The sequence below is a fragment of the Perca fluviatilis genome, chromosome 13 (genome assembly GCF_010015445.1).
Source record: "Perca fluviatilis chromosome 13, GENO_Pfluv_1.0, whole genome shotgun sequence".
Taxonomy (NCBI): Eukaryota; Metazoa; Chordata; class Actinopteri; order Perciformes; family Percidae; genus Perca; species Perca fluviatilis.
This window is the reverse complement of record NC_053124.1, coordinates 36,008,776-36,033,489: the sequence shown is the minus strand read 5'-3', so window position 1 is coordinate 36,033,489 and position 24,714 is coordinate 36,008,776. Positions and strand designations below refer to the sequence as shown.

Here is a 24,714-nt window from a genome sequence, read left to right as displayed (position 1 = left end):
AGGTAAAATATATGTCTAAAAATAATAGAAATATTCTCTTCATTAAGTTGAATAAAAGTTTATATTGTTGACAATAATTCAACACAGCCCTTGACAGAACCAGAGTAAAATATAAAGTGACCTTTATCAATAACTGGTTCTTATCTCTCTCAAACACCTGAGTGAAACTTTAGGCCCTGTTCATACGGCAACGCTCGAAAGTGAAAACTGCAAAATATTTTATCAGATGTGCCTTTCGTTTAGACGGCGATGGCGTTTTTGGGACTTAAAAATGAAAAAGTCTGCTCCGATCTGCTCACAGTAGTTTTAGTGACAATCAGAATCAACATGTGAGAATGACATAAACTCACTTTCAGCATCGTGAGTGAAACTAAAAACAGAAATAAGATAAGAATATAAAAGAATCATGCTTGAATGTAATTTTGCCATTACACAACTCTAATATTTTCCTGACTTCTTCTTTATTTAATTCCAGTTTAGTTTGTTTCAGATGGATTTCAGTTCGTAGGTACAAGCAGCAGAATAATTACTAATAGTTTAATAACCTTTAAAGGCAAAAACACTATATGGAGCAGCTGTGAATCAAATAAACTTATTATAAATAATATTATGTCATGTTTTTACTCTTACACTGAATGTTTGCTGCTTCCAATTCAGATGAGTATTGAAAAGTGTTCAGTCTGAACAGTCCGACCAGTATTAATTAGTTATGTTATTAATTTGTTAACAATATTTGCAGGCTTATATATATATATATATATATATATATATATATATATATATATATATATATATATATATATATATATATATATATATATATATATATATTGCACCTTCTCATTCAATGTGTTTCTTTATTTTCATGACTATTTACATTGTAGATTCTCACTGAAGGCACCAACACTATGAATGAACACATATGGAATTATGTACTTAACAAAAAAGTGTGAAATAACTGAAAACATTTCTTATATTTTAGATTCTTCAAAGTAGCCACCCTTTGCTTTTTTTGATAACTCTGCAAACCCTTGGTGTTCTCTCAATGAGCTTCATGAGGTAGTCACCTGAAATGGTTTTACCTTCACAGGTGTGCTTTGTCAGGGTTAATTAGTGGAATGTTTTCTCTTATTAATAAAAAAAAAAAAGGGTGGCGAATTTTGAAGAATCTAAAATATAAGACATGTTTTCAGTTATTTCACACTTTTTTGTTAAGTACATAATTCCATATGTGTTCATTCATAGTTTTGATGCCTCTAGTGATAATCTACAATGTAAATAGTCATGAAAATAAAGAAACACATTGAATGAGATGTGTCCAACCTTTGGCCTGTACTATGTATACTATGACTTTTTGACATACTATACTGTGACTTTTTTATAAATTTTTCGACATACTATACATTTACTTTTTATGAATTTTTTGACATACTATACATTTACGTTTTTATGAATATTTTGACATACTATACTATAACTTTTTATGAATTTTTTCTACATACTACACTATGACTTTTTTATAACTTTTTTTGACATACTATACATATTTTTTATGAATTTTTCCCGTATACTATACTATGACTTTTTATGAATTTTTTTCGGCATACTACACTATGATTTTTTATGAATTTTTTCATAAAAAAAATTTATTTCCGTGATAATCTACAATGTAAATAGTCATGAAAAATAAAGAAACACATTGAATGAGATGTGTCCAAACTTTTGTTCTGTACTATGTATACTATGACTTTTTCACATACTCATACATTTACTTTTTATGAATATTTTTGACATACTATACTATGACTTTTTAATGATTTTTTTCGACATACTACACTCATGACTTTTTTATGAATTTTTTTCGACATACTACACTATGACTTTTTTATGAATTTTTTCGACATACTACACTATGACTTTTTATAACTTTTTTGACATACTATACATTTATTTTTTATGAATTTTTTGACATACTATACATTTACTTTTTATGAATATTTTTGAAATACTATACTATAACTTTTTATGAATTTTTTCGACATACTACACTATGACTTTTTATAACTTTTTTGACATACTATACATTTACTTTTTATGAATTTTTCCGACATACTATACTATGACTTGTTTATGAATTTTTTCGACATACTACACTATGATTTTTTTATGAATTTTTTTGTCATAAAAAAAATTATTTCAGTGATAATCTACAATGTAAATAGTCATGAAAATAAAGAAACACATTGAATGAGATGTGTCCAAACTTTTGCCTGTACTATTGTATACTATGACTTTTCTCACATACTATACATTTACTTTTTTATGAATATTTTTGACATACTATACTATGACTTTTAATGATTTTTTTCGACATACTACACTATGACTTTTTTATGAAATTTTTCACATACTACACTATGACTTTTTATGAATTTTTCTCGACATACTACACTATGACTTTTTATAACTTTTTTGACATACTATACATAATACTTTTTATGAATTTTCCCCACATACTATACTATGACGTTTTTATGAATTTTTCACATACCACACTATGACTTTTTATGAATTTTTTCGACATACTATACTCTGACTTTTTTATAACTTTTTTACATACTATACTATGACTTTTTATAACTTTTTTGACATACTATACTATGACTTTTTTATAACTTTCTTTGACATACTACACTATGACTTTTTAGACATACTATACATTTACTTTTTTATCACTTCTTCGACATACTATACTATAGTGATGGCAAAATGAAGCTTCGCGGAACCATTTTCTTTATTTTCTGAGCCCACTAGATGGCGGTCTTGGGTTTAAGAGAAAGGCATTGCAATTCAGTGTATTCTCAAACATTTGTTGAACAGAGAGCCATCTAGTGGACTCGAAAATAAAGACAATGCTTCACCCAAGCTTCATTTGGCCATCACTACACATACTATGACTTCTTTATCACTTCTTTCAAAAAATATTTCTAATGACTTTTTAGAATTTTTTCGACATACTATACTATGACTTTTTATGAATTTTTCGACATACCATACTATGAACTTTTTATGGTATTTTTCAACATACTATACTATGACTTTTTATGATTTTTTTCGAAATACTATACTATGACTTTTTATGATTTTTTCGAAATACTATACTATGACTTTTTATGATTTTTTCAACATACTATACTATGACTTTTTTATGAATTTTTTTCGACATACTACCTATGACTTTTTATCACTTTTTCGACATACCATACATTTATTTTTTATGATTTTTTCGACATCCTATACTATGACTTTTTTATGAATTTTTTCACATTCTATACTATGACTTTTATGATTTTTCGAAATACTATACTATGACTTTTTTATGATTTTTTTCGACATTCTATACTATGACTTTTTATGATTTTTTTCCAAATACTATACTATGACTTTTTATGATTTTTTTCGACATTCTATACTATGACTTTTTATGATTTTTTTCGACATACTATATAATGACTTTTTATAACTTTTTTGACATACTATACTATGATTTTTTATGAAATTTTTCGACATACTATACTATTACACACTTTGAAAAACAACCATCCATGCTGTTCTGAGTGAGATACGGTTTCTGAATGTTTCCTGCCATCAGTCTCCGGGTGAGCTGGTCAACATCTACACGGCTTTCTACGGCACTAGCTGAAATGAGCTGGCTAACCCGTACGCTAGCTCGTTCTGAATGGCAAAGCACTGCTACAACACACTAGTTCACCATAATCTCCAAAAGAACTACTCTTCCATGTCCCTGTTCTGCAGGTATTCCACACTAAGTGTGAAGTGTGCCCTCGTTTAGAAGAAGTCTCCCGGCTGATCCTGCCTTGTACTGACTGAAGTTAGAGAAACAGCTAGCTAGCTCATGTAGTCCTTACCTAGGTACTGTCAGGGCACGCCCTCATACTCTGCTTCTGACTGGCTAGTAGTCCTTACCTAGCTACTGTCAGGGCCCACCCTCATACTCTTCTTCTGACTGGCTAGTAGTCCTTACCTAGGTACTGTCAGGACACGCCCTCATACTCTGCTTCTGACTGGCTAGTAGTCCTTACCTAGGTACTGTCAGGGCACGCCCTCATACTGTGCTTCTGACTGGCTAGTAGTCCTTACCTAGCTACTGAGCATGTGCGACTCCCAACAAAGATGTTACAGCAGTTGCGTAGGTCTCACTCTGTAGCTAAAACAGAGAGCTCAACACACACACAGAACTCCTGTAGTGAGTGCCAGGCTTAAGCTGGCGCGGAAGCGCCGTATGAGGCGTACGTGTTGGAGTTTCATTATTTCATAGGTGTGTTTTGGGCATAACATGCAATAAACCAATCAGAGGGTCATCTCCCATTCCCTTTAAAAAGCCAGGCGGGTTTGGACCTTGGAGCATTGCTATCATGACGGAGGATTTGCCCAAATTAACAACTGTGTCGGTCTTAAACTAGCGAAAGAACACTTGCGCGGGCTTTGCGCCGTACGGGTGCACGAGTAGGGCCCTGTATGTTTATTATAAAAGGTTTTATCAGCCTGAAAACATGTTGGTAACTAAAAGCTGCAGACAAAGTGAGCTGAGGAGCTGTAACCTCCACTACACCCTGGTTAGCAGGATGAAGGAGCCCTCTTGTGTCCTGCATCCAGTGTTGCCAATAGCATTTTAAAAGTAACTTAGTCATTTTACAGATTACTTGATTTTAAAAGTAACGAGTTCGACACAAGTTACTTTATTAGTTACATTCAGCAACTGCCGACAACCCCCCCACAGCCTCAACATAAAGATGACAACCGGTTTACTGTGAGGCAGCTCGGCGCCGCCAGCAGTAGGGATCTGGTTTATTATGGCACCAAAGAGAGCCAGTCAACCTGTTGTTGTTTTGGTGTTGTCTTATTTTGGTAGTCCGTTTTCTGTGTTGTATTTTGTACAAGTTTCCTGTTTTATTTTGAAGTCTCTGGTTTTCTGTCTTGTCTTGTCTATTTTACTTCCTGTCTTGTGTTTTCCCACTTTGTTTGATTACTCTGCCCAGCCCTAATGTGCTTCACCTGTTTCCCAGCCCCTGTCTCACCTGTCTTGTGTTATCTCATTACTAGGGATGAGCGAGTACAGCATTATCTGCATCTGTATCAGTAACTGTTCACCATATGAATGATCTGTATCTGTACCTGTACCTGTACCGAGTGGGGCCTAACCCGGAAGTGGGCGGGATTTAACACGGAAGTGGGTCGGGTTGTCTTGAAATGGGCGGGGCTTTGACCAGTATGTTATTTTAAGCATGCAATTGATATGGGTTGATCAGAAAATGTTATATTTATTGCTGATTAGAAAACAATTTACATGGCAGCATCAGCATTGAGCTTCAGATCAATGGTTTTGATCACGATAACAAACGAACTATATACAGTTCTGCAACAATGAATACAACACATGCGTTTGCAATTATGAAGTAAAATGTAATGAACAAGAGTTTTCAAACTCAACATACAACTTTTAATTTTTTTATGATCAGTGTGATTATTTATTTTTTTTGGTTCTTTTTCTATTTCTATATTTCCACACCAGGTATGTGTGTGTGTGTGAGAGACAGAGAGAGACAGAGAGAGAGAGAAAGAGAAAGAGAGAGGGGGAAGAGAGAGTGTTTGTGTGGTGTGTGTGTAGTTAATTAATTTGTAATATAGTTTTATACCACTACTTCCTTTATTTTTTATGAAATACAGTAAGAAAGTGTGTCAGACCTGTGTCGAAGTAAAAAAAACTGGTTAGAGCCAGCTGACGGTTTAAAAAGAAAAACATCTCCGACAGGCAGAGACGTAACGCAGTCACGCTTCTACCAAACACCACGCTATCCGAACTCTACTGGTTAATAAGGAAGTACTACAAACACCACGTTTACCTGAACCTACTGGTTAATAAGTAAGTACTACAAACCCCATGTTTACCTGAACTCTACTAGTTATTAAGGAAGTACTACAAGCACCACGGCTTACCTGAACTCTACTGGTTAATAAGGAAGTACTACAAAACCCACGTTTACCTGAACTCTACTGGTTAATAAGGAAGTACTACAAACACCACGCTTACTTGAACTCTACTGGTTAATAAGGAAGTACTACAAACCCCACGTTTACCTGAACTCTACTGGTTAATAAGGAAGTACTACAAACACCACGTTTACTATGAACTCTACTGGTTAATAAGGAAGTACTACAAACACCACGTTTACCTGAACTCTACTGGTTAATAAGGAAGTACTACAAACACCACGCTTTACCTGAACTCTACTGGTTTATAAGTAAGTACTACAAACCCCATGTTTACCTTGAACTCTACTGGTTATTAAGAAGTACTACAAGCACCACGTTCACTGAACTCTACTGGTTAATAAGGAAGTACTACAAACCCCACGCTTACCTGAACTCTACTGGTTAATAAGGAAGTACTACAAACACCACGTTTACCTGAACTCTACTGGTTAATAAGGAAGTACTACAAACACCACGTTTACCTGAACTCTACTGGTTAATAAGGAAGTACTACAAACACCACGTTTACCTGAACTCTACTGGTTAATAAGGAAGTACTACAAACCCCACGTTTACCTGAACTCTACTGGTTAATAAGGAAGTACTACAAACCCCACGTTTACCTGAACTCTACTGGTTAATAAGGAAGTACTACAAACACCACGTTTACCTGAACTCTACTGGTTAATAAGGAAGTACTACAAACCCCACGTTTACCTAAACTCTACTGGTTAATAAGGAAGTACTACAAACCCCACGTTTACTTGAACTCTACTGGTTAATAAGGAAGTACTACAAACCCCACGTTTACCTGAACTCTACTGGTTAATAAGGAAGTACTACAAACACCACGTTACCTGAACTCTACTGGTTAATAAGGAAGTACTACAAACCCTACGCTACCTGAACTCTACTGGTTAATAAGGAAGTACTACAAACACCACGTTTACCTGAACTCTACTGGTTAATAAGGAAGTACTACAAACCCCACGCTTACCTGAACTCTACTGGTTAATAAGGAAGTACTACAAACCCCACGCTATCTGAACTCTACTGGTTAATAAGGAAGTACTACAAACACCACGGCTTACCTGAACTCTACTGGTTAATAAGGAAGTACTACAAACCCCTTACGCCACCTGAACTCTACTGGTTAATAAGTAAGTACTACAAACCCCACGCTTACCTGAACTCTACTGGTTAATAAGGAAGTACTACAAACCCCACCGCTTACCTGAACTCTACTGGTTAATAAGGAAGTACTACAAACCCCATGTTTACCTGAACTCTACTGGTTAATAAGGAAGTACTACAAACCCTACGCTTACCTGAACTCTACTGGTTAATAAGGAAGTACTAAAACCCCACGTTTACACAAAACAGAGAGCGCATCTGTTCTCTTGTCAGTGTTCAGTGTGTGAGTGAGCAGAGCGGGACACACAGCAACACAGTACATCTGTATGTGTGTAGGGAGGCTCGTGACACTAGCCTATCACAGAACGCAGACACAGTCAGCTACCCAATGAGGATTTTATTCAATCCGCACAGATATTGACTCATACATCTGTGTATAACACTGCATCTCGGCAAAAGTGCTTTATCCGCATCGGATACTCGCTTCGTCGAGTATCCGGCTCAACTCTACTCAACCTCTGTATTTAGTCTTGGTGTTCCCCTTGTCCAGCCGGCAGATCATTGTATGTGTTTGGAGTGTCTGTGTGTTCCTGAAGTTTTGCCTGTTCCTGATTTGGATTCTTCCTGTTCCTGTATTTTGTTGTATTCAGCCTGCTTTTCCAGGACACCTTTGTTTTTGGATTTTATGGAAATAAATCCTTGAACTTCCTCTTGTGTCAGCCGTCTTGCACTTGGGTCCTACATCCCCTCAAACTCCTAACACAACCGTGTTTAAGGGCAGCTTTTCCTCTACAACATACTGCCAGACCAACTTCCTCAGCTCCCCCCCACTTACTGGTTTTGCACCTAAGTCCAGCTGTTGTTGTTTGGGTGGTGGGGGGGCCTCCTGCTCTCTGCTTCCCACCACCTGCTGGGACTTGCTCTGTAAGTTTGACTGCAGCCACGACTCCAAATGTTTCTTCAAATGTGACGTAGTGTTTTTGTAGCTAGATAGCACTTAGTCGCCACCAGCACAGAGTGTACAACCAACCTTATGCCGCCTTTAGCTGACACAAACTCTAAATAGTGACTGGATTTCCATCTCTCCTCCCCCTCCATTGTTGTTTACGTTGATGTCGGCTGGTACATGTCAACTGTCCCTCATGCTGAAAACGTGAACTGTCCTCATGCTGAAAAACGTCCAGTGAAGCAGGCCCCCTGATTGGTCCAACGGGCCGCAGAACCGTTTCCAACCCTGCCACCGATAGTCACTAGTGTGAGTGTGTGTTTGTAAGGGTGTGTGTGAGTTGGTCTTGTGTCCTCTGTAGTGTCAGTAACTCAGTAGTGTGTGGAGTGTCCGTGTGAAAGAGGTAGGTGTGAGTTGTGATATAGTATGTAGGTGTGTGTGGGGTGTGTCCACCTTGTGTTTGATCATGTACTGAAGTGGTTGTTTCTGAAGAACACAGAGATCTTCCTCTCCTTGGCCGCCGTGTTGAGTCCTACACAGACGTGATAGGAGAGCTGGGTCGCTGTGGACTCTAGGAACGCAGACACACACACACACACACACACACACACACACACACACACACAGACCACACACACAAACACACACACACACACACACAACACACACACACACACACACACACACACACACACACACACACACACACACACACACACACACAGACACACACACACACACACACACACACACACACACACACAAACATAAGAACACACAAACACAGACACACACCACACACACACACACACACACACACACACACAACACACAACACACACACACACACACACACAATAATAAAACAGAAACACAAATACCACACATACACACACACACACACACACACACACAACACACACACAACACACACACACACACACACACACAACAATACACACACAACACACAACAACACACACACAAACAAATAAAAAAAATAAAAACACACACACACACACACACACACACACAACATAAAAAATAACAAAAAACAAAACAAAAAACACACACACAACAAACACACAAATACACACACAAAACACACACACACACACAAATACACACACACACACAAACACACACAACACACACACACACACAACACACACACACACACACACAAACACACACACACACACAAAAATACAGAGACACACACACAGACACACACACACACACACACACACACACACACACACAGACACACACACACAACCACACACACACACACACACACACACACATACACACACACACACACACACACACACACACAAACACACACACACAGAGAGACACCATAGACTGTTAATATAAATGGACAGAGCATGTGTGACGCCACCCATTGGTTTGTGGAGATCTGGAAACTGTCAGTCGCTTATAGCTTTATCACAGCCATCGTGGTAGCGGATGTGACGCTTTTTAGACGTAGAAGGAGGAGTGAGGGAGGAGCCGAGACTGTTCCCGTATCTGACTTTATTTTTTATTTATTTTTTAGTTAGCAACGCTTGCTTACACCCTTCGCACATTACACACGCTCACTGGCAATCTGATGCAACTTCTGCTGAAAGCTAGCATACATAATTCAAGGTAAGATTTTAGCTTTGCAAGTTTTAAATATATCTTTGTCCCATAGTCATATAAGAGGAGTCACATTGTAAAGTAAATGTATCTGATGTTACCATGTAAATTGTCTAACGTTAGCTAGCCACTTATGGTAAAACATGCTAACGTAATTTTCTGCAAATTGAAGTTTAGCTACTTAAACGGTGATTGTCAATGCTTATCATTATCTAACGCTAACTATTAGCAAATGTTTAACCAAGTTTATTAGAACGCTGGTATTAACTGTAATAACCATAAAGCAACCGATAAAGTCTTGCTACTGCCTTTTACAGTTTTAAGAGCTAACGCTAGCAGAAATAAGATCATTTAACTGACTTAAAGTTACAATAAAGAACAATACACTGTTGTTAATTCATCTGTATTCTCATAGATAATTAATGAAGTACAGTTACATGCTAGTGTGCATATATATTTAACTATGAGGGGCTCAAATGGAAATTGATGACTCTTTCTTTCTTCAGAAATAGGTGTGGAGAGCTACGATGGCATGTGCACCCAACCCAATTCCTCAGAATTAAGTAATAGTTACTTTCTTTTTCCACTGTACACTCAGACAACCAACAGACTGTCACACTCATGCTCACTGTAATTGTAAAGGCAGCTTTATTTCTCTTTACCCAGGCATTTGACTTGACTGAATAGTGCTGCACAAGTGCTTTAAGCTTTACATGTTAAGCTATATTTTTATATTGTGGTTTGTAATGTCAACCATTTCTACTGTAACTAACAATGTGGCACTAGTGATTCAACTACTCTTTTATTATGCAGAATTCACTTGTGACAGTGAAGTTTGCCTTTACCTTGGACCCTCAGCAGTGATTTTTGTGTGGAATTTACACTGGATTGTAAAGGTGAACTACATTATTTAATTCATCACTTTAAACATAATGTTAAAAAATATTGCCAGTGTTTGTGGTTTATGTAGTTTTGAAGTTAATGCCCATTTCAAGTGAAATAAAGGTCTTCTAAAGCTACATTTGTTGTTTTTCTGAAGTAACTATAGCAACATACAGTATTGTAGTCATACAAGATATTGGTAATTTGATAGAATTTGTAATTGATTAAAAGTGTCAATTTGGGCTTTAATCAACATAAATGATTTCTTTAAATGTTACCATAACTTTACTTTGAATGTTGGACAAAGGATCAGCAAAATGTAGTTTGTGCTTTTTCTGTGTCTTTATGTACTTGTCAATTTTAATCACCATGAAAACACTTCACCAAAAATCCTTTTAGATTAATTTATATATTTGAATATATTTCAAATAAAGTAGTCAAGTGTTTAGTAGGTAATTGAAAATAATCTTCCTTTAGGGTTATTGTAAATTCATTATAACAAAAGTATGATCACAAATTGCAAAGAAAAAATAAACAACTTATTCAATGTAATAATTAAAATCAATGTACCTTATATTTACTGCAACTGACGTTTTAAAGTATGAAAAACTAAAACCATACAAGGACATGCAATTTGTCCATCTAATTAATAGACACATAAAACACTAAATTGATAAAAAAAAAAACAGTGGAAATAAGGGAAGACAAGAGGAGAATGGTGCGGAAGGAGTAAGAGGAAGGGGGGGGGGGGGGATGGGGAGGCGGGCAACAAGAAATATGAAAAAACAAATAGAAGACAACCACAAAACAATAAGAACACGACTACGTGAAGGATTAACAGGTGCGTGGTATATGGGGGGAGGAGGGAGGATGGTGTGGGGCGGTGATGGTTGACGGTGATGCTGTGGGTATGGTGGGGTGCGTGAGTGGGGTGGACGATGGGGGGACGGTTGTGGGACGGTGAGTGACGGTGATGTGTTGTAGGGTGATGTGGATTTGCGGGATGCTGTGTGGTGGAGGTGTGTGGAGTGGGGTTGTGGTGATGTGTGGTGATGCTGTGGGGTAGGTGATGCTGTGCGGGTGGATGCTGTGTGGGTACGGTGATGCTGTGGGGTGGTATTGGGGTGATGCTGTGTGGGTGGGTGATGCTGGTGTGTGGTGCGGTGATGCGTAAGGGTGATGCTGTGTGGCGGATGCGTGTGGGTGATGCTGTGTGGGTGGGTGATGTGTGTGGGTGTGGGTGCGGTGATGGTGGGTGCGGTGATGCTGTGGGGTCGGTGATGTGTGTTGGAGGTGTGGGTAGGTGATGTGTGTGGGGTGAGTGTGGGGCGGTGGTGGTGATGTGTGTGAGGTGTGGTGTGGGTGCGGTGTGCTGTGGGTGGGAGGTGTGGGACTGAGCGTGTGTATGTGTGGGTGCGGTGATGCGTGTGGGTGTGGTGATGTGTGTGGTGTTGTGGTGCGGTGATGTGTGGTGGTAGTTGTGGGGTCGTGATGCTGCTGTGGAGGGTGATCGTAGCTGATGCTGTGTTGACGGTGATGCTGTGTGGGTGACGGTGATGCTGTGGGTGACGGTGATGCTGTGGAGGGTGACGGTGGATACTGTGAGGGTGACGGGTGATGCTGTGTGTGGGTGATGCTGATGCTGTGGGGGTGACGGTGATGCGGTGGCGGATGTGTGGGTGAGGATGTGGGGTGGACGGTGATGCTGTGTAGCGTGATGCTTGTGGTGACGGTGATGCTGTGTGGGTGATCGGTGATGCTGTGGGCGACGGTGATGCTGTTGTGGGGGACGGTGATGCTGTGGGGTGGGACGGTGATGCTGTGTGGGCTACGGTGATGCTGTGTGGGTGACGGTGATGCTGTGTGGGCGGATGGTGATGCTGCTGTAGGACGGGTGATGTGTGGGTGACGGTGATGCTGTGTGGGGGACGGTGATGCTGTGTGGGCGGACGGTGATGCTGTGTGGGTGACGGTGATGCTGCTTGGGTGACGGTGATGCTGTGTGGTGATCTGCTGATGCTGTGGGTGATCGGTGATGCTGTGGGCGGAGGTGATGGGTGACGGTGATGCTGTGAGGGTGGACGGTGATGCTGTGGGGACGGTGATGCTGTGAGGGTGACGGTGATGCTGTGAGGGTGACGGTGATGCTGTGAGGGTGACGGTGATGCTGTGGGTACGGTGATGCTGTGGGTGGATGGATGTGTGGTGACGGTGATGTGTGTGGCGCGTATGCTGTGTGGGTGCGGTGATGTGTGGTGGGTACGGTGATGCTGTGAGTGACGTGATGCTGTGTGGCGGTGATGCTGTGTGGGTGACGGTGATGCTGTGTGGGTGACGGTGATGCTGTGTGGGGACGGTGATGCTGTGTGGGTGATGGTGATGTGGTCGGTGATGCTGTGGGTGACGGTGATGCTGTGGGTGAGCGGTGATGCTGTGTGGGTGCCGCCGGGCGGGATGATATTATGTGCCTGTCCTTCGGCACCTCCGGTAACGCTGCCCAACCTCGGCAGAAACATATATTTCAGTATATTCAAGTAAAAGCGGTCTCTGCTTGTCCTGTGCGCATCGCCACACGAAACTCAGATGTGATGGGGTAATTTCTAAATCACACGCAAGTCCCAAAATTATTCTAATCCCGTTATATAGGGTTTAATATGACTTTGCACCATAGCATTAACTATATCAGGCTTTGATTTTAAGCTAACATTATCTTCCGTTACATGTAATGGTAGTGTTAGCTTCGTGGTTAGGAGGCATGCACATCGATTAGTAATAACACCAGATATGGTTCAAAATAGATCACCGGCGAGACCGTGCTTGCACCTACTGTATACGACTGTAACGTTAAATATATATTTGAATCCGTTTATACTCTGCATAATGTTAGCCCGCTAGCTTGGTTAGCAAGGTGCAATCTAGCTAGCAAACTGATATTAATTGGGATGCTAACGCTCGCTAACGAAAAACAGTATTTTAAAAAAGTTAACGTTACTTTACCAGAAAAACTGAACTGGCGGACTCCTTTGAGTGTCTTTGCGTCAGCAAAGCCGAACGCTGAACAAGATATTATTAGGTGACCAAAGTGTCAAGGTCACATTCGAAGAAAGCTGGCCAAACTCCAAAATGAAGTTGACGTGCCTCGGATAAGCTTTGCTAAACCTCTGTCATGATTGACAGGCCGGCAACTGTCAATCACATCATAGCCACCCCTAAAACACTCCTTCGCTTTATCGCGGATTTTATAATCAACGAGACCATAATTCAAAAATGAACATCATTCTGTGATGCAGAAGACTTAAAACTAGCGATGGAGGCCATACACTCATTATGAAGAGGTTTACTGAGGTAATAAATCAAGTGAGAAGTGGGTCACTTTCTCTCATAGACTTCTACAGAAACCGACCTCCTTTTGCAACCGCACGTGCCCCCTGCTGGAATTCAGATAGAAAACAGGTTTAAGGCACTTCTGCATTTGCAGCACTTTGCGAAAGCGGATGGGATGTCCACTAATATTAACAGTCTATGGTTTGACCCAAGACCTTTTTTCTTTTTACTGTTCTACTATTGGCTACCCCATATTTTCTAGTTTAATTGTTTGATTTTGGTGGACATCTATCAAATCTCTGTTAGCATACTTAAAATTAAAATCCATGGTCCTTTTCTTGACTAGCTATATCTATAATAATTCTTGTCTTTAGGGTGAAAAGAAATTGTGATGGCTATAACATCACCTTCTCGGTCACTATCTGTTATGCCAAGTTAAATGGTTGTTAAGCTCCACCTCCTTTTTGGTGGATTTTTTTAGCACTATTCAAGTTCTTTGGTGCTCAAGCGATTTACAGGTATTACTTTTTTGTATGGATTTTATGTTTAATTCTCTAAATGTTATGTCTTTAAATGTCAGAGGTATCAGGGATATTACTAAGAGGAAAGCAATCTTTCTTTTATGCAAGAGAACTGAGGCTGATTTTATTTTACTTCAGGAAACACATTCTTGTGAATCAGATGCCAAATTCTGGAAGACTCAGTGGGGTAATTTAGCTCATTTTTGCCATGGTACTAATCATTCAGCAGGGGTTTTAATTTTATTACATAAATTTAAAGGGGATATTCTTGAAACGGTCTCTTCTCAAAATGGAAGATGGATTACGTTGATAATTAAACAAGACAATGCTATCTTTATTGTTTGTAATATATATGGGTTTAATTCCCACGCTTCTAATAAGGTCTTATTTACTGAAATAGCATCGACATTGAAAGATCTGAATATTAAGTACCAGGGTTCTTTCATAATTCTTTGTGGAGACTTTCATGAATGTCCTGATGATGAGTTGGATAGAGACCCCCCTAGGCTTAGTCAATCTTCACAGTGCAATAACCTTGTGTCATTTCTATGCTCCAACCTTTCCTTGACTGATGCATGGCGTTTCTTCAATCCCAGTACCAAAGACTTCACTTGGTGTAACAGAAGACTTACTTTAAAATCTAGAATTGATATTTTTTTGATTTCATCATCTATCCTTCAATTTGTGAAAGAAGTTAATCATCTTTATTCCCCATTAACTGACCATAAACAAATTATTTTGAAATTAAGTGCTACTAAGGAGACATCAGGTTGTCGAGGGTATTGGAAATTCAACAACTCTCTTTTGAAGGATGATTACTTTAATGACTCTATCAAAAAACTAGCAGAAGAACTCCTCAATGACGACCTAAACGACAACTACAGGATAAAATGGGAATTCTTTAAATACAAAGCCAGATGTGTTGCGGTTAAAAGAAGTAAGGAACTGAGAAAGGAAAAAAGTAAGGTAGAAGCTGAATTGATGCACAAACTTCACCTTTTACTGACAAAAATAAACATTCATTTGGAAGAAGAACTCAAAATAAGGAAAATCCAGCTACAGCTGGACCAAATGTATTTAGACTTGGCAAAAGGAGCATTCATTAGGTCAAGAGCCAAATGGCTTGAAGAAGGGGAGAAGAACACCAGTTACTTTTTTGCTCTTGAGAAGAGAATTTTTAAAAGAAAATCTTTATCTGCCCTTAATATTGACGGAGTTCCCTCTAAAGATCCAAAGCCAATTTCTAATTTTGTCACCAAATTTTATAGGAATTTATATGAATCACAATTTAATGCTAGTGATTGTGCAAATTTTTTGAATAATCTTCAAGCTTTCATCCCTTCGATTGATGAGGAATTTAAATCACTATGTGAATCTGACCTGTCAGTCAATGAAATTAAAGATGCACTTTTTTCAATGAAGAAGGGCAAATCTCCAGGAATCGGCGCCGTCTGTTGAATTTTATAAACACTTTTGGGAATACCTTCATAACTCTCTATTATGTGTGTACAAAGAATGCATCAGTCACGAGGAGATGACAGTTACAATGAAACAAGGCATCATATCTCTTATCCCCAAACCTGACAAAGACCCTCTTTTAATTGATAATTGGCGTCCCATCACTCTTTTAACAATAGATTATAAGATATTGGCTTTAGCTTACTCAAACAGACTGAAAAAAGGGCTAGACTCTATTATAGCTGAAACTCAAACAGGTTTCATGAAAAATCGACATATTAGTTGTAATATCAGACTCATATTAGATCTGTTGGATTATGCAGAGGCAGTTAAGTTAATTTTGTTTCTCGACTTTTATAAGGCCTTTGATACAATTGAGCACAAATTTCTTTTACAGTCCCTTAATGTGTTTGGCTTTGGTAACAAGTTTGTAGACATTGTCAGTATGTTTTATAAAGATATTAATAGCTCGGTTATAATTAATCTCAATACCTCTAAAAGATTTCAAATTAATAGAGGGGTCAGGCAGGGGTGCCCTATCTCGCCCTTCCTATTTATTTTGGTCACCGAATTATTGTCGCTTAAAATTACATCTGACAGAAATTTTGAAGGAATCTCAATATTTGGTAAAGAGTCAAAAATTTCCCAATTGGCAGACGACACTACAATTTTCCTAAAGAACAAGAACCAGTTATATAACTCTATTCACTTGATAGATCAATTTTCCAAGGCTTCAGGTTCAAGATTGAATCTGTCCAAATGTGAAATCTTATCTCTACATTGTTGTGATGATCGTGTTATTGAAAATATCCCAGTTAGGGATTCTGTTAAGTATCTGGGGATATTTATAACTAGAAATCTTATTGCTAGGCAACATCTACATTTTTCAAGTAGAATAAAGAAAACAAAGAATATTTTTAACATCTGGCTTCAAAGGGATTTGTCTATTTTGGGTAGAGTTCTCCTCTCTAAAGCAGAGGGTCTATCTCGTTTTGTGTATCCATCGTTATCCTTATTCGTAAATAACTCATCAATCACTGACATAAATCGAATTTTTCTGGATTTTATTTGGAAAAATAAGTCACACAAGCTAAAGAAAAATGTACTTTCCTGTAGTAAAGCAGAAGGAGGTCTTGAAGTCCTAGATTTCAGTGACACTGTGAACACCTTTAAAATTAATTGGTTAAAAAGATGTCTTAAAAACCCTGAGTCAATTTGGTACTTTATCCCAAATTACATTTTTAACAAAATTGGAGGGCTTCCCTTTCATTTTAAAATGTAATTTTATGCCAAATAAATTGCCAATTAAATTATCAAAATTCCATCAGCAAGCCCTTTTAGCTTGGAAACTAGCCTTTGTCCACAACTTTTCACCGCACAAGACATTCCTCTGGAACAATTGTAACATAGTCATTAGGAACAAATCCTTATTTTTTCCTAATTGGTTCCATAGAGATTTAAACCACATTCTTAATCTTTTCGATGAATCTGGTGATATGCTGTCCTATGAACAATTTATGAATGTACACAATTTTCCAATTCCTTTCAGAGAATTTAATTCCTTAACCTCGGCAATCCCAAATGGTTTAATTCTACTTATAAAAAATCACTTAACCTATGATGCACACGTTATATCACAGCCTTTACTATCATTGGATGGAATTGAAGTAACACACATAAAATGTAATAATAAGCATATTCGCCAAATTTTCCAGAGAAAGGATGCAGTTGTGCCAAGGGGCAAGTTTGTGTGGAGATCCAAAATTGTAAACATAAATTGGAGAAAGGCTTGGCTTCTACCGTATAAGTATTGTGTTTCTAACAAAGCTAAGGAAGTACACCTCAAACTTTTACATAACATATACCCTACTAATCACCTTGTTGCTAGATTTACTGACATTGACTCCTCCTGTACATTTTGTAAACAGAACATTGAAACAATATCTCATCTTTTTTTTGATTGTGAAATATCCAAAAGATTTTGGACAGATTTGGAGTCTTACTTTTTTGAACCCACCAACTCTATCTACTCCCTTAATCTTAAAGATATTATCTGTTTCTACAATAATTCAGATAATGGTGCTCTTGAGTATCTTATACATTTTGTTATTCTGTATGCAAAATTCTATATTCACAAGCAGAAATTTTCTAACTCTTCTCCTAACTTTGTACCTTTTCTCATAGAATTTAAATCTCTACTGAAGTCACTTAGAATGTTGGATAACAAAAAAGTATTAAAATTGTAGATACTGTAGAGCTTTTTTCCCTGAAACCTCTGACTAAATTGATGTCTTCTTGTACTTTTTTTGTTTGTTTATATTGTATACACATATATATAGATTTTTATCTCCTTTTGTATTGCTTCGTTTGTTTCTATATAAGTATTTTTTAAATTTTATTATTTTTATAAGTCTGCGCACTTGTTGTTCACGTGCTATCATTGCTTACCTGATTTTTGTCATCTATATTCTGTCAATAAAAAAAAAAAAAAAAGCTAAAACACGTGGAAGGAGCTATTGATGCAGACTAGCGAGATAAGCCGTATATGCCACAAAACGTTTTAAATTCATGAAATTATACGAAATTAAATATCTTAGAATAAGCTTAAACATAACACATTGCTTCTTTAATTTACTCACCCTTTGTAGACACGGTTGTAAGACGTCTTCCTCTGCTTTCACCCAAAGGAGTTAAAAGAAAAATGCACCATTGGTCTGTTTGAGAAGGACGAAGGAAAAAACGACGGACAAGCTAGCTAGCAGATGCTAGCTAAAAACGTCAGGGAATAGAGGACAGATAGCCCGAGGCAACGCTCTTTTAAAGTGGTCAAACCGCACCCTGAATGACGGACTGTCACTCTAACCCTCCCTCTGCCTTTTCAATCCGTTACTCATAGGTTTAACTCCACTTTTTTAACACCTTTCACACAAATCTAAATAAATTACCTTCATACGCCCCCTACGCAGATGCGCCCGCAACGACGACGTCATCACGCACTCTGGCGGCGAGCACAAAGACCCCCACCAGACTCCCTTACAGGAATACATGATTTTAAAACTTCAACAAGCTGTGGCAGGGCACTCCATGCAGTCAAAGTTCTGGTTCTCACGGATTTGCCTTCCATTCATTGGGCCCAACAAACCGGGGACTATTGATTTTATTAATTTCTGCATTTTTTTAATTGTAAATTAAAAAAATAAATAAAAATATAGGTAGGTTATTTCGAGATGTGCGCGCAGATTCGCCCACTAGCCAAATCTACCCCGTACCCTTTGAAAAAAAAAAAACTTTAAAGTTAAAAAAATTAAAAATAAATAAATAAAAAATCCTTGAGTCCAAAGCGGCCGCCACCGCCACACGCACGCGCGGCGCTTGCATGTACGCGTACGCGCCAAGGTACCGGGGGTTATTACTACTAGCGCCCACTAAAAGTTCTGACAGACTCAGATTATTATTCTAAGTGTCTGACAACATTATGGGATGGATCCCTACAGAGATAGACCTTTTAGTTAAAGAGTAAGATCCTTTTAGTTTAACATGAAACCGCCCCGAAATCACCATCACCAAACTACACCAGACTTCGCGTAAGTAATCAGGACTTTTAGTGTGTATAGAGCCAGCATATCTCCACCAGACTCCATGTAAATAATCAGGACTTTAATCATCGTGAAACACACTTCATTCAAAGTCGACAGAAACTAAATAAAAACTATCAAAAGTCATGATTATTTACATGGAGTCTGGTGGAGATATGCGGCTCTATACACGCAAAAGTCCTGATTAATATGGAGTCTGGTGGAGATATGCTGGCTCTATACACACTAAAAGTCCTGATTATTTACATGGAGTCTGGTGGAGATATGCTGGCTCTATACACGCTAAAAGTCCTGATTATTTACATGGAGTCTGGTGGAGATATGCTGGCTCTATACACGCTAAAAGTAAATAAATAAAATCTATATTAGAATTTACAAGCAAGTTTTCCAGTTGTTCACGTTTGGTTGCCATACTTAATGAATATTTAAATGGCCACCAAACAACCCTTTAGCTTTGTAACGAGGGTCCCACACAGTTGGAGCCTGAAAACCTTTGCGTATGCTACTGCCTAGTATCTGCAACAGGTCTTACAAGTCACTCCAGAGGTATTATCAAGTCACAAGAACGATGTTTTTGGATTTAAAAGTATTTATTTCTCGATAGGTGTGACAAAATGTATGAGATAAGATGCCAAACATATCAGATATATTCAGAAATACAATGTCCTGAAGCATTTCTGCCACCTTGAAAGATTTTCTTCGACTTGTCTATATTAACATACAACTTAAACACCCTTATATACACTATTAAGACACCGCTATTTAACAGACATCTTCCTGTCCCGCAGATACATAACGGTGGAGAAATACATGAATAACAAACAGCTAATATCTCCAGATCATCTCGGTAAAGATTTATTTTAACATATCGTCCTTGGTTTCAACAATCAAAGGTAAAATAACAGATCTCAACTGAGCACATTGAGAGCTTCTTGGGGCTCCCATCGGTTTTCATCAACACACAGAAATCATCTCATCACTTCTAAAACGTCAATACATGCAAACAAAGACGTCAAAGAAATGTACAAAAACGTTTAGAAAAGCAGATAGATAGTCGAGGAAAGTGACATGTTTTTATAAAAGCAAAAAAGTAAGAAAAAGCAACAAAAACGTGTAAACAAATGAAAAAGACAACAATCATCTCTCAGCTACAAACATGGAGACTAAATAATTATTATATTATTTAAGAGTTAAAACACAGAATTTAACCTTAAATGACTTCTGACTATTTCAGTTTACACAACTCAGCAGAGTGTGTGTGTGTGTGTGAGTGAGAGTGTGTTTTGTGTGTGTGTCAGTGTGTGTGTGTTTGTGTGTGTGTGTGTGTGTGAGTTTGTATGTGTGTGCCAGTGTGTGTCCTGTGTGTACATGTGTGTCCGTGTGTGTGTGTATACATGTGTGTCCGTGTGTGTGTACATGTGTGTCCGTGTGTGTGTGTACATGTGTGTCCGTGTGTGTGTGTACATGTGTGTCCACCTGTGTGTGTGTGTTTGTGAGAGTGTGTGTGTGTCATGGTGAACGCGTGTGTGTCCATGTGTGTGTCCGTGTGTGTGTACAAGTGTGTCCACGTGTGTGTATGTGCATGTGTGTGTGTGTGTGTGTGTGTCCATGTGAGTGTGTACGGGTGTGTCCATGGGGTGTGTGTGTCATTGTGAGTGTATGTGTGTGTGTGTTTTGTGTGTGTGTGTCAGGTGCGTGTATGTGTGTGTGTGTGTGTGTTTGTGTGTGTGTGTGTGTCCGTCTGTGTGTGTGTGTGTGTGTGTGTGTCTATGTGTGTGTGTGTGAGAGAGTGTGTGTGTGTGTCCATGTGTGTGTGTGTGTGTACGTTGTGTGTGTGTGTGTGTTGTAGCGACGCGCCAAAAATCTTTCAATAAAAACCACCGTAAATAAACATTGAAAATGTATCAAAAAGCATCAACAAAAGTCTTGAACGAGTAAAAAATTAAAAAAGCATCAAAATGCAGAAAAAAGCCTCGAGGAGTGAAGGAACCAGAAAAATTTTTCTCATTTAACAAGATGCAATTTAGAGAAGTTTTCCTTTTCTTTTAAATATAAAAATGACTCAGAATGACAGAATTTAACCCTTAAATGACTTCTGTCTATTTCAGTTTACACAACTCAGCAGAGAATCCAGAACAACAATAAACCAAAGTCCAGCATAGAGCGGCTGAGTGAATGTGGTCTGGACTCTGTGGAGGAGAGTCATGGTTTCAGAGACGCTGTAGAAGGACAGAATACCTGCACTGTGATCCAGGTACACTCCTACTCTGGAGGACCGAGGACCTGAGACGGGAGTTTGGACTTTGTTGGACCAAAATGTATATTTGTTGTCGTCACAATCTAACGCCCAAGATTTGTCATTTCGTCCAAATAAACATTCCTCATACCCCCTGCTCTGCTGATATTCTTGTATGGCTGCTACGCTGCAAACTCCTCCTCTCCTCTCCACCTCCCAGTAACAACGTCCAGTCAGACTCTCTCTAATCAGGACCTGTAACCAGTCAGTGAATCTGTCTGGGTGACTAGAATAAGACTGATGTTGTCTCATTAATGTTGCTTTCCTGTTCCCCCTCAGATAATAACAGCCGTGTGTTTACTGTGTTTGGATCCAGTGTGATGTCACGTGAATATTTTAAGAATCCAGCTCTGGTCTTGGGCTCTGGTTGTGGCAGTAAAACGTCCACTTCAGTCCCTGTCAGTGAGACGTTTGTCCACTCCTCTCTCAGGACGTCCTGTAGTTTATCTCTGACTTCTGACACGGCCGCTGTCACGTCCTCAAAGCAGCTCAGAGGACGGATATGGATGCTGGATGCTGATTGGCTGAGTGGTGACAGTGAGGGGTAGTTGTGTAGAAACTGGCTGTGATCCTCTGTGTGTGAGAGCTTCTTCAGCTCAGCGTCTTCCCTCTTCAGCTCAGTGATCTCCTGCTCCAGCTCCTCCTGAAGCTCTCTGACTCGACTCTCTTCCCTTTTCTGCTGGGATCTGACCTGCTGCTTCACATCAGAGCTTCTTTTCTCCAGGAGACGGATCAGCTCGGTGAAGATCTTCTCGCTGTCCTCCACTGCTTTATCGGCGGCGCGATCGATGGCCTCCGCCTGCTGTTGAAGCAGCTTCACATCTTTCTCTCTGTCCTGGATTCTCTGCTGGATGGTCTGTCGACTCCCTTCGAGCTTTTTCTGCCTCTCAGTCCTTTCTGCTGCAGCCGAGATTGTATCATGGCCTTTATGTTCATCCATTAAGCAGAGATAACAGATAAGCTGTCGATCAGTACGGCAGAAAATCTTCATTACCTCATCATGACGAGAGCAGACGTTCTCCTGGAGCTTCTTGGACGGCTCCACCAGCTTGTGTTTCTCAAAAGCAGGAGATTCAACATGAGGCTGAAGGTGTTTCTCACAATAAGAGATCAGACATTGCAGGCAGGACTTGATGGCTTTGAGTTTTCTCCCGGTGCAGAAATCACAGGCCACATCTTCAGCTCCAGCATAGCAGTGATCAGCAGGAGCAGCTTGGAGTCCAGTCTTCTTCAGCTCCTCCACTAAAGTTGCTAACATGGTGTTTTTCAGCAGGACAGGCCTCTGTGTGAACGTCTTCCTGCACTCAGGGCAGCTGTAGATGTACTTACAATCCTCTTCATCCCAGTGACTTTTAATACAGTTCATGCAGTAGCTGTGTCCACAGTTAATTGTCACCGGATCCTTCAGTAGATCCAGACAGATGGAACAAGAGAAGGTTTCCCGGTCCAGCTGAACTCCTTTCTGCGCCATTTCACCTCTCGCTCAGTGACGACTGTCTGACTGTCTTGTGTCTCACTTCCTGAGAAGTGAGACTAGTCTCAGCTGTGATGTAATAAAAGCATGTGATACGCTGTTGTACTTGCCCCAGCATGTTGGTTACACCCATCTGCAAACTGTAGCTCTGAAGGGGAGGGAACAAGGAAATATGTGCACAGAGTGGAGCAGAGGAGGAGGGATGGGTTATCAAGTTCTGCTTCATTCCTGGAAGAGGAGCGCTTTGAGAGAGATACTGGGTGTGTTGCAATGCCCATACTACCATTAGTATGACAGGGAAAGATATAGTATATCCCAATACATATAATGTCAAATGCAGAATGTCAAACATTTGTCCTGATTGTTTTTTTCAAGCCAGCGTGCTTTTCTGACCCACAATCCTCTGTGCAGCATATCTGAGCAAGACGCCAAAGTTCAAAGTTCGCGATGTTATCTCAGAGTTTTATGTCCCGAAGAAAAGTATGGTATAAGGAATGCAGCAACACTTGTTTACAACAGAGCTCATTTCTCATTTAAAAACTCTGCTGACTTCAGCTTTTAGGAGGTAAACTCTCCTTAGAATCAGAGGGTTTGGAGACGGCTCCCCAGTTTACTAAATGACTGAGTTGTCCTGTAATTAAGTTGATTAAAAGTTTATGTTGTTGACAATGATTCAAACAGAATCAGAGTAAATTATAAAGCGACCTTAACTCCATCTGGTTGAGTGTATCTAAATCCTAGCTCACACAATCCTAGGTAAGAAAAACAGCTCAAACAACGCAGTCCAGTTAAAGTCAGACAGCAGATACAGTAACAGTGAAGCAGAGAAGCCTATTTAAAGGTCCAGGGTGTAACGTTTGTAGTTGTTCATTATCATAATAGTTATTGCCCTTCACAAACTGTTCTCCGACATGAACTCCCAACAACCACGGCTGATAGACGGCCTTTTGTACACCTTCGCTTTTTGAAGCGCTGAAGGCTACCGTAGCTGCAATCACGCATTCGTGACCTGCGCGTGTAGCGAGAGGTGATTGCGATATATGATCTCAACGCTAGATGGGAGAAATTCTTACACGATGTATCTTTAAAGAAAGTAATCAGCCGAGATTCAAGCAGTCTAGCAGTAAGAAACCTCCACAAGTCCAATGCACACTGCGGGCCATATTTTACCGATCTAAAGCCTGGCTCACACTACAGGAGTTTTAGGCCGATGGCGTACGCCCGATTTACCCCTCCCCGGAATCTGAGAAAAAACTCTTGTCGAGGACCTTGATCGGTTCCGATGTTGGCGCAGATTATCTGGTAATGTGAGGCGTTCACAGATCGAATCTTGCACCTCCGATCTGCTTCGCAGACACATCGGGCCGCGCCCGAGTAATATCAAA

General features: G+C 39.4%; 1 protein-coding gene and 1 pseudogene across 1 annotated transcript; both read right to left on the bottom strand.

Moving 5' to 3' along the window:
• LOC120571443 overlaps positions 1 to 24,714 on the bottom strand; it is a 167,898-nt pseudogene that overhangs the window by 96,421 nt on the left and 46,763 nt on the right.
• On the bottom strand, positions 21,993 to 23,503 carry LOC120571445 (E3 ubiquitin/ISG15 ligase TRIM25-like). Its single transcript, XM_039820385.1, has one exon. The coding sequence runs from the start codon at positions 23,324 to 23,326 to the stop codon at positions 22,082 to 22,084; it is 1,245 nt and encodes a 414-aa protein (XP_039676319.1). The 5' UTR covers positions 23,327 to 23,503; the 3' UTR covers positions 21,993 to 22,081.